This window comes from Eucalyptus grandis, chromosome 2 (assembly GCF_016545825.1).
Source record: "Eucalyptus grandis isolate ANBG69807.140 chromosome 2, ASM1654582v1, whole genome shotgun sequence".
Lineage (NCBI taxonomy): Eukaryota > Viridiplantae > Streptophyta > Magnoliopsida > Myrtales > Myrtaceae > Eucalyptus > Eucalyptus grandis.
The window spans coordinates 31,740,457-31,751,264 of record NC_052613.1 but is presented as its reverse complement, the minus strand read 5'-3'; the positions used below and the strand labels follow the sequence as shown (position 1 = coordinate 31,751,264).

The following is a 10,808-nucleotide window of genomic DNA, read 5'->3' as shown; positions in this document are numbered from 1 at the left end:
GCACTACCAAAACAATTTCAAAGTTCCTGACATTGTTATAAAAAAAATTAACAATCATTATCTTCGCAAACAATCCCCCATGGGTTTACCTCCGTGCTTTGCAAAGAGGTAAAGGAAAAGTATGAAAAACAGAGAGGAGAGTTAGAGATAGGATAGAACAAAAAAAAAATGGTGTTTGTTGCACTTTGCTAGGTGACAAGACCCTGAAAACCACGTCGGCTATGATTATGCCCTTCATAAAGTCATCTCACGTAGATTGACGACGAGCATAAAACAAGTAAGGCATATTCTCAATACTAATCACACAAATATCACCATGATGAGACATCTTCATATCCAGTTTCGGGCCAGGCTTGACGCCAAACTTGCAACGTTCGTTCTCTCTCGATACAAGACCAAATTGGGTGATCTAGGCGTCTACGGAAAGAGCACGCCACATACTTCGAAGGCGTAACCAGTTCCAATCACAAAACTAATCAAAGAGGTTGAGAAATCGCGTTGAATATGCACGCTCCCGAGTTAGGACAGAAAGTCTGGAAGGTCGGTCCTCCCAAACCGGCCGTCGGGTTCGCGTCCTGTCAAAGGCTGCCAAGTGCCCCGCTTCGGCGAGGAAGCGCTCAGAGTTTGCTGCCACGGAAATGAGGGAGACATACGAGAGTATCGCCCCCGAAACGGGATGCTTGATGTGACGGCCCAGGCAGCGATGCATAGGAATTGAGAAAATTAGACTAGAAATCCTTACGATTTTGTGTAAAATGCAATCGAGCCTTAAAGATTTTAAAGGTGAAAATTAAATCTTAAGCATATTGAAACGTATGCAATAAAGTCATAATTTCACCAATGTAGCGTCAACTTGTTGGAACTTGAACTATTTTGATTTCTCATCAAATTAAGTATCATTTGGACCATACTTAAATGGATAAAACAGGCAAATTTTATCGATCATGGAGTATATGGATTGATTGTGACTATCAATTGGCATTAAAACCCAAATTTGACTCAAAGTCAATTGAAAATTCAATTAAAACTAAAAAACCAAAGACAGGATCTTCGATTTCAATTTGAACAATGAAAGGTTAATCAAAGATTAATTAATTATTGGGATAAGTGCATTAGAAGTCCCAAGACTTACTACGAAAGTACAATTAAGTCCTAAATTTTTTAAAAAATGTAATTAAGTCCTAAAAATTATTACAAAGTGCAATTAAGTCCAAAAACTTGTCAAATTGGTTTAATTAAGTCAATTCGTTGATTCCACTTTTTGAAAGTTTTATAGCTCGATTGCACTTTCATGATAAATTTTAAGACTTCTAATACGCTTATCTTAATCATTCATGTACTGAAATTCAATAGAGTAACAAGATCCATGAGTTTACTTTTGAATTCAAAAGAATGTTTCGCTATAGAAAGAACAAGGAAGAAACGAAGTGCTCCGTCAATGTTTGCCTCTTTGCTCGTGTGATTGATCAAACTTTCATTTTTCTATTTTTTTTTTTATTCGCGTGATCTCGGGGATCACATGGGTTAATAGAACCCAGGGAGTAGGTTGACCTGGATTGTTTAAGAATAAGGATGTCATGATTCAGACAATATGAAAAGACTCAAGTTGCTCCTCTAGGATCAATTATGTTTGCCATGGAAACTCAATTTGGCAAAGAGAGGTTAAATTCTGACTTTTCACTACTTTTAATTGTATTTTGGGGAAAAAAATTACTCACGACAAAAACACTTTCTAGTGACGTAATCTCTTATTTTTGATGATCCCCTGGGCAACTGCTCTATTTGGGCTGGAGCTTCTAATGAGGTAATTCTCCACCAAGTCGAAGTTACCATAACTGGTGGCGCATCTGTATAATGCCGTCTGATTATTCATCACCCGCCGAGTCGGGCATAATGGAGGATTCGCTCTCTACGGCAGCATTAAGTCCTATCGAGCATACGATGTTACATGGCTACCATCTTATCAACTCTCAGACTTGTGTAGCTCTGTTAGTCAAGGGAAAATACTGGGAATCGTGCAATTTACGGTGAAATTTGCAAGTGGGAGGAAGTAATAAAGTATCCCAGCATGCTTGTTATCTAAGATTTTGATTTCAAACTCTTTAAGAGTACCCTATGTGCTATCTCTTGTCTCTAGTTATGCTCCAAATTTTTTTTGGATAGGTAGCACTAGCAGTCTGGTGTAGTTTCTATTGACCATGAATGAGTGAATCGCCGCTGTAACTACTACAGATTTGAGCAACTACTCGCATGATCACTCAAAAAAAACTTAGAAAGCGAACATAAAATACGAGGAAGCTTTGGAGTGAAGAAACCTTCTAATGCAACAGAGTCCTTTACTTTGAACTCTATATCTCTGCCTCTCTTGGCACTCAATTCTTGCATTCACTCACGACTCATTCTTGCCAATTTTCATGTCTTGAAAACTCGAAGAGCTTTTAAACAAAAGATATGGAGAGAGGAAGGCTAGGAGAAGATGGATCGCCAACAAGTGCTCTGCTTCCCCAAGAAGTCTCCGCCCATGGCAGTCATGGCAGCTCCATCACGTCTTCAAGTGATCCTGCAGTCACGCCTCTTGTCATTTTTAGCACTCTCGTCGCCGTTAGCGGTTCTTTCGTTACTGGGTGTGCTGTGAGTACTATATCATCTTTTAGATTGATCACCAAGACACTAGCTCTATTTTATTTATTTATTTATTCTTGATGCTCTATTTTTCCCACATCTGTATTGAATTAGATGTGAATTTGGCAGTCAGGGCGCCTTTTTTGATGTACCAGATGATCGCCAAGTAGGGTGGTGTCTTGATTTCTTTCAAGTTCAACCGAAATATTTTGTTAGGAAAAGATAAGAGGAAAGAAGCACATAACCTGGTCAAAGTTTTTCTGTTCTCTTGTATTTTTGGTCAACATTGTGTTTTTATGAAAATATGAGCTTCTTTGTTAGCCTTGGTGTAAGTAAGATGCAGCAACCAAGTTCTGTGTCTGCAACTCCGGTTGAAATGTGTTTGCTACCGTGGTGTCTAAAATTGTGTTTATTTCATGAAAAATGAATAATTTAAAAAACATTTCATAAAAAATGATTGCTTGTATCACTTGGGGAAAATGTTACAAATCTAGTGTTCAATTTCATCAATGAGTTTTCGATTTGCTCAATTTAGTCCATGAACTACCACTTAATGTGCAATCTCATCCCTAGATTTTTAATTTGTTCAATTTGGTCCCTAAATTATTGATAAATGTCCGATCTAGTCCCTGACTATTTGAAAATTGACCAATTTTGCATCCTTCCGTTAGTTAAAGTTAACGAAATTAGCTTCCATGGCTTTTAGTCTCTTAAATATAAAATAAAAAAGGACATGTGGAAAATCCACATGGAAATTACCTTTAAAATAGGTCAAATTGTGGTCACCGTCCAAAAAAAAAGATACGAAACCACTTCTTATCTTTGCTTTTGTGATCAGTGCTCTCATCTCTAGCCGACCCTAATTTGTTTTCCTTTTTAAAGATATATATTGACTCATAATTCTAGTAATCCAACTGAGTTCCATGTCATCAATTAATGCTCCACGTCGTCACTTAATGGTTTGAACAAACGGAAGGATTAGATGGAACATTTGTCAATAATTCAGGGACTAAATTGAGCAAGTCAAAAGCTCAGGGACGAAATTGGTCAATTTTCAAATAGTCGAGATTAAATCGGATATTTATCGATAATTTAGGGTCCAAATTGAACAAATTAGAAGTCTAGGGATGAAATTGCACATTAAGTGGAAGTTTAGGGACTGTTTGTGATATTATCCCTATTACTTACAAAATTGAATAAACAAAAAATATTTTTATCATCCATAAAAATGTTTAGACTTGAGTTATTGTTGATAATGAATTTTTTTTTGTTGACTGATTATCTCAAGTAATACAAATGATCATTTAAATTTTTTCTTTATCTAAATACTCATTTTTAATGAAATAAAGGGAGTCTAAAAGTTGGTAAATTGTTTTCCAGGAGCACTTGTACGTTGTGTTCTTGATCACTTGGCTGATACCAAGTAGATTGTTTTCCAGAAATGTGCTTTTCGCTGCATTTCTTGACAAGATTTGTAGCTGCCAAGTAGAAGGTACCATTAACTGGTGGCCTGTTCTTGCAATGCAGAGCGGTTATTCTTCACCAACTGAGTCAGGCATAATGGAGGATTTAGGCCTCTCCACAGCAGAGGCAAGTCCTATTAAGCATTCATGCTTATATTTCTAGGATTGTTCATCTATTGGCGGCTATACTAATTTATTTCCATCAATATACTGTCAAATGAGATTTGTTGTACTGAAATAAAACGCACGAGACTTAGTAGACTAACTGGAAGTGACATCTGTATCAGTGACACCAAACGGAGAAATGGAAAGTGGAACACATCTTGTATTCATATTCTCCCCATTTTATGTTGCAGTTTTCGCTTTTCAGTTCAATATTAACAGTTGGAGGCCTCATAGCAGCTCTGGTAAATGGGAGGATAACAGATTTGATTGGGCGTAGACGAGTAAGTGAACCTCTACCTCTTCCTTTCATCCCTAAAAGCTCATTGAAAAGCCCAACAGATCTTCAGTGAGGCTCATATCTTTTTGATGCAGGCAATGTGGCTTTCTCAAATAGTTTGCGCTGCCGGATGGCTTTCTATAGCATGTGCCAAGGTTCCTACCCTTCCTCTTGCCTCTTCAGAATTTTTTTCTTCATCATTGATGACTTGATGAGTTCGTTCAGATACCAGTCCTGTAGGATTTTTTTTTTCACTGCAATTGTGGAACTTTGCACTTCAAACTATCTGCCTAGCTGGTTAAGGGATCACGTTCATGCAATTGATTTTCTTCCAGCTAAGACACAAGGAAAATTTTTGTGACATCCTATTTTTGTGAATGATCAAGTCATGGTTTAGGCAGTGAGATAGAGCATAAGCACTTAATGATATATCCATTGAATCTGCAGAATGCTTGGTGGCTGGATATTGGGAGATTGCTAAACGGGCTTGGCATTGGTATTATATGCTATGCGGTATATGCAGGAAGATTCGGACTTATTGTCCTAAAATTTTCTAGAAGTTGATGTGGCCAATGTGCTGTTGATTATTTTCTTTGTTTCCAAACAGGTACCTGTGTACATTACAGAGATAACACCCAGAACTGTCCGGGGAGCATTCACGACCTTCAATCAGGTCAAAAAGTTTGGACAATGTAGAAATTGAATGTGAGTTGAGACAATTCAGTTGCTCACTGACACACACTTGGCCTTTGTTGCAGTTCATGTTATGCTGTGGCTTTTCGTTGATATACTTTTTGGGAACCATTGTCTCCTGGCGCATCTTGGCTCTAATCAGTAGTTTTTCTGCTCCCTTCTTTTATGTTATGTGGCGAATAAGTTGGGAAAATATCGGAGGGTCATTCTTGGTGATTTCATCTTCAGGTGTTATTCCTTGTGTCATACAAATTGTGGGTTTGTTCTTTGTTCCAGAGTCTCCTAGATGGCTGGTAAGTTGTTAATGGAGTTAAGGCATAGAATTAACATTTTAATGGCAGCTCTGGAAAACAATCCAATTGGTGTACTGTTGATTACCCTTGTAAGAACTGGCTGATTGTGTAAAATCATAGAACTGGATGACAAAGCCAAAACCATACATTTTTGTTGTAAGGAAGATTACTAGCACATAGTCACTTGCAGGTAAGAGTCCACCAAGAGGAGGGGCTTGAAGTCACATTACAGAGACTCAGAGGCAAAGGTGTTAATATTACTCAGGAAGCAGCCGATATCAGAGTAATACCTCAATCTGGCATTTGTTTCTTATAATTTGGAAGCATCTGATATTTTGGCAATGTTGTGCTCTCATTTCACTTTTTCTTATAGGACTACACAGAGACCTTCGAACGGCAGTCCCAGTCTGGAATTCTGCATTTGTTCCAAAGACGATATGCTCGTCCACTTACGGTGAGAATGCCCTCCAAATTATTCAAGTTGCTTGCGATTATTTTCCTAATCTTGTAACTGACAGATAGCAGTCGGGCTGATGATGCTTCAACAATTTGGTGGGAGTAATGCATTTGCCTCCTATACAGGCTCCATATTTGAATCAGCTGGTAAAATCAAATACTAAATACATTTAGTAACTTATGAATAATGAAGGCATGGTCATCTTTATCTTTTATCTTGGCAGGCTTCTCAAGTACCTTTGGTACCAGAAGCATAGCAATTATCCAGGTACAAGACATCAAGAATTGCAGTGAAACACGAATTTTGTTATTTCATCACATTTTCTAAAGATTCTACACGTGTTTTGCAGATCCCAGCAACAGCTCTTAGTGTAATATTGACTGATAAAGCCGGAAGACGACCACTTCTGATGGTTAGGACAATGATAAATTTTCTATAATCGCCTTAATGAGACCACTTTTTGAGATATTGAGCCTGAACCAAACTTTTTATTGGCAGATATCTTCGGCGGGAATGTCCTTAAGTTGCATTCTTCTAGGATTGTCATTCTTCATTCAGGTTTCATGAACAACAACTATTCCTACTCAAGGTTCTCGATGTTTTTAAGCGACCTTATTGTTTCCTCCTATTTTTTCTGTTACTGGACCAGGACCATCATCATTGGAAGGCAGTGACCCCAATTTTGGTGTATGTAGCAATAACTGTAAGTCTCTATAATAGTGCCTTTTTTCCTCGTCTCTTTTCATCTTAAACCATTGCTCGATGGCTCGTTCAGACAAAGGTTGCTGACAGATGACTATTTCGTTTAGGCGTATTCCATAGCTTACTCACTTGGCATGGGGGGATTACCATGGGTTATCATGTCTGAGGTACATGGCTTCAGTCTGAATTTGCACTAGGTAATCTTTATCACAAGACAATTCTCAGTGAATAAGTTCTCTGTAGATATTCCCAGTAAACATTAAAGGATCAGCCGGGAGCCTGGTGACGTTTGTGAATTGGTCCTGTTCCTGGATTGTGACTTACACTTTTAACTTCATGTTCGAATGGAATGCACCCGGTACTCTCTCTCTCTCTCTCTCCTCCCCCCTCCCCCGCCCTCTCTCCTGTCCGTTTGTGTATGCTTAACGTGGATTGTTCTACTTTCAGGGACATTTTTCATATTCGCGTGCGTATGCGGTCTTACAGTCTTATTCACCATGAAGGTAGTGCCAGAGACCAAGGGGCGAGCATTGGAAGAACTGCAAGCATCACTTGCCCATTTTCTTTGATGATTATGAGCCGCAGGTTGTTGGAATTAGAAATGGTATGAGCTGAACAGAAGCAGCATCGATAGGAAGGCTGACAGGAGGCTATTTGTTGCACAGTATTTGTTGAGATAGGGCGAGCGATCGAACAAAATATTGACGGAAGAAGAAAAATAAATCGGATACCAGATTTAGGTGGTTCAGTCGTAAAGACCTACGTCCACGGGGAGAGCAGCAGCGAATTTCACTATAGATCAAGCGATACAAGGAGATTACACATTCAAGTCACTCAAACACTCTCTCGGTGTTTCCCAAGCCCCAATTACACCCAATAACGCACGCAGTGTTTAGCCCCGAAATTCCTCGAAAATAATCTCTTAATCTCACGAAGAAATTACATGCAAATCTTACCTCAAGATTTGATCGACTACAAACACTAAACTTCTTGGATGTAATTGCACGAATGAAAAACAATGACGAAACCCACGTCAAGCACTCACTTAGAAAACGGTGCTTCAAGAGATCTTCACGTTTGCCACGGCGTGAAAACCACGTTGCTTTGCTCGCTTCAACAACCCTATGGCAACCGCACGCCACCTTACGGCAAAAAGAGAACATATATATATATATGATATAATATGCATGGCAGCCAACTTCAAATCAGAATAGGAAAGTTGGACGCGTCGGTCAACAAGTCCAACTTGGACTTTCCTCTTTTTCTTGTTATTATGAACGTGCAATATATACGAAATTTGATTTCCGTAATCTATAAATTCATAGCTTGGTCTCTACAAATCAGCAACTTGAAGTCCAAATATCAACTTTCCTTTAATTTATCTTGGGTTCGGTTTCGTTCACGGACTCAAACTCGAGACATATTATAACAGTATTAATGCCATGTGAGACGGGGAGGAAAGAAAAAGGAAAAGGTCCATCATAATGCATTCCATTAATGACAATAAATTACACAGACCGAATTTTATATCGATAATTTCAATTTTAAGCACCTAAATTTGTATAATTGCATACTGATTGCACGGAGGCAGAGTAAAAATAGAGGAGAGTTAAAGATAGGATAGATCCAAAAATAAAATTCCCTGCATATTCGGACCCAAATAATAAAAAAAAAAAAAAAAAAAAACGCATGCTCTCATTTGCAATGTAACAATCACAAATTGTTAGCCACGAAATCTGGAGAAGGTAAATAGGCAGTGAGCAAAATCATAGTTCAGCAAGTAGCTAATACCACTTCTATAATGCAATTTTAAGAAATAGTTGCATTCACATCAAACGAGTGTCCAATAATTCAATGCTGCATAAATATCAATAAATATACCAACGTAAATCAATAGTGGTCCACATAGGCTGAAGCTCAATTGCCAATGTCATGAACCCTACAATCACATTTCTTTGGGTTACAAGTCTCAAAAATCATATTGGTTATGGTTATACCCCGAAAATCACACTAGCTATGATAACCTCGAAAATTAGGTTGGCCGTGATTAAGCCCCAAAACAAGATTGGACTACGCACGTATACATATCTCATGTCTTATCTCATACAATCATCTCACGATGATGAGCATAAATGAAATAATGCAATTCCTCAATATTAGCACATAAATATCTCCACGATGAAATATTTCATATGCATATCTTTATAATACATCTCCACAGCACTAAAATTGTTAAGAATATCCAACGCCTGATCCAGTTTCTAAATATCATGTCCTAAAACCTCCATTTTAATATCCAGTTTCGGGCCAGACTTGACGCCAATCTTGCAACGTTTGTTCTCTCTCGATACAAGACCAAATAGGGTGATCTAGGCGTCTAGTGGAAACAGCATGCCACGTACTTCCAAGGCGTAACCAGTTTCAATCACAAAACTAATAAAACAGGTTGAAAAATGGCGTCGAATCTATAATCCCTAGTTAAGACAGAAAGTTTGGAATGTCAGTTCTCTCAGAATGGCCATCGGTTTCGCATCCTGTCAAACCTAAGAGTGTTGATATTAAATTTAGGTCTCGAGTTTAAGCTATTTACGAAACCCGACTCGGTTGAATAAATATCTGAGTTCTAATTCGCCCAAAGAAGAACGAGAAGTTCTTTAGCCACTGAGAGAAGGGGCACCCTTGTTTTCACCCTGTGGCCGTGCCAAAAAAACAAAGAAAGGCAAGTGGAGCCAAGCGAATTGAAAGAAAGAGACAAGAAAACCCTAGGTTTGCCCTGGGCTATAACCTTCCTATATGTAGCGGCACGATGACTGATTAAATGGTGGGCTCCTCCAGCGAGGCACTAGCCTAAGTATCCCGTCTATCGGAGTCAACCCCAGACGTAAAATGGGGTAATGATAAACCGCCGGGGCTTTGTAACCAAAATTTGGAAACACCCTCCGGGCCTGATCCCCGCGATGAGGCCACTTGGCATGCTCGCTCTCACAGGTGTAGGGACCAGGACGCCTTACAGGGAAATGAAGGCAGCTGGTCACAAATTTTAGCCTAGTTGTCCTTGTTTTCTCTTCAAGTCCGGCCGCAGGTGGGCTCCTTCAACGAGAAGTGAATAGAAGCCGCACAATGGGACGGGACTCCGTCGGAGAGAAGTGTAGCCGCTAGTGGCTTCGTTGAAGGAAGCCGCACGCCCAGCTAATGGAAACGGAGCTGCTGTACACTGAACTCCTTAAAGCCGTGAGTTGAGATTCTTTATCTTTTGCTTGGTCGTGGACAGAACTAAAAATACCTGGTAATTATGCTATGAATTTACATCCAAATGAATTATTTATTTATAAATATTTTAGATTTAGGTGTGTAAATTATTCGAGCTTATGAGCGATTTAATTATTAGTAGATAATTTACTGCCGATTCTTTTCATGAATATAAGGATCGATATTCAGATTGAACCATATAAATCTTTAGTACTCTTTATTGTTTTTGTTTATTTATTTTTTTTACAAGATCTCGGTTAACTTATGCATTAATATATTAGACAATTGATATTGAAGTGTGAAGATAGGATTTTCTGGAATTTGATTTGGGGCTTTTGCTTATCTTATTATCAGTTGAATTTTTTTATTACAATTATATCTGGAGCGAAAGTACACGTTGAAAAATTTAACGAAAAGAAACAACTTTGGTTTATGGAGCATTAAGATTGAGGTGCTATTAATAACTCAAGTTTGGCGAAGCATTGAAAAGCAATGGGAAGTTGCTTGAAACAATGAAAAATGATGAAAAGGCTAATGAGGAAGGCAAGGAATATAATCCCGTTGAACCTATTGGATGAGGTGTTATACACCGCAACGTTGTTGGCAAAATCTCAGGTACTCTATGTAACGAAGGGTTTGAACAATCATTTGTACATATTGAACATGATGTTTCAATTTAAAAGCATATGGAAGGCATGTCTATCAAATCCCACCTAAATGAGTTTAACAAACTTGTGATGAAGAGCAAAGCATGTTGTTGTTAGCTTCTTATCTAAAGTCATGTGAGCACTTTATCTATTCATTACTATAGGGGCACACTACAATTATTTCAAAAGTAGTAAAATCCACTTTGTTCTCTAAGAAGTGGCAGAGAAAGTTGCAAGATG

At 38.4% G+C, this 10,808-nt stretch overlaps 1 protein-coding gene across 1 annotated transcript; it reads left to right on the top strand.

Annotated features, from left to right (window-relative positions):
• The first annotated feature begins 2,399 nt into the window (after window positions 1-2,399).
• Window positions 2,400-7,334, top strand: LOC108953840 (sugar transporter ERD6-like 5). The gene is made up of 18 exons (XM_039306602.1): window positions 2,400-2,631; window positions 4,150-4,212; window positions 4,442-4,531; window positions 4,623-4,682; window positions 4,975-5,040; window positions 5,135-5,200; window positions 5,286-5,361; window positions 5,449-5,513; window positions 5,704-5,796; window positions 5,887-5,967; window positions 6,032-6,116; window positions 6,194-6,237; window positions 6,320-6,382; window positions 6,469-6,528; window positions 6,620-6,673; window positions 6,780-6,839; window positions 6,916-7,030; window positions 7,120-7,334. The coding sequence occupies exons 1-18, from the start codon at window positions 2,452-2,454 to the stop codon at window positions 7,239-7,241; spliced, it is 1,443 nt and encodes a 480-aa protein (XP_039162536.1). The 5' UTR covers window positions 2,400-2,451; the 3' UTR covers window positions 7,242-7,334.
• The last annotated feature ends 3,474 nt before the right edge of the window (window positions 7,335-10,808 follow it).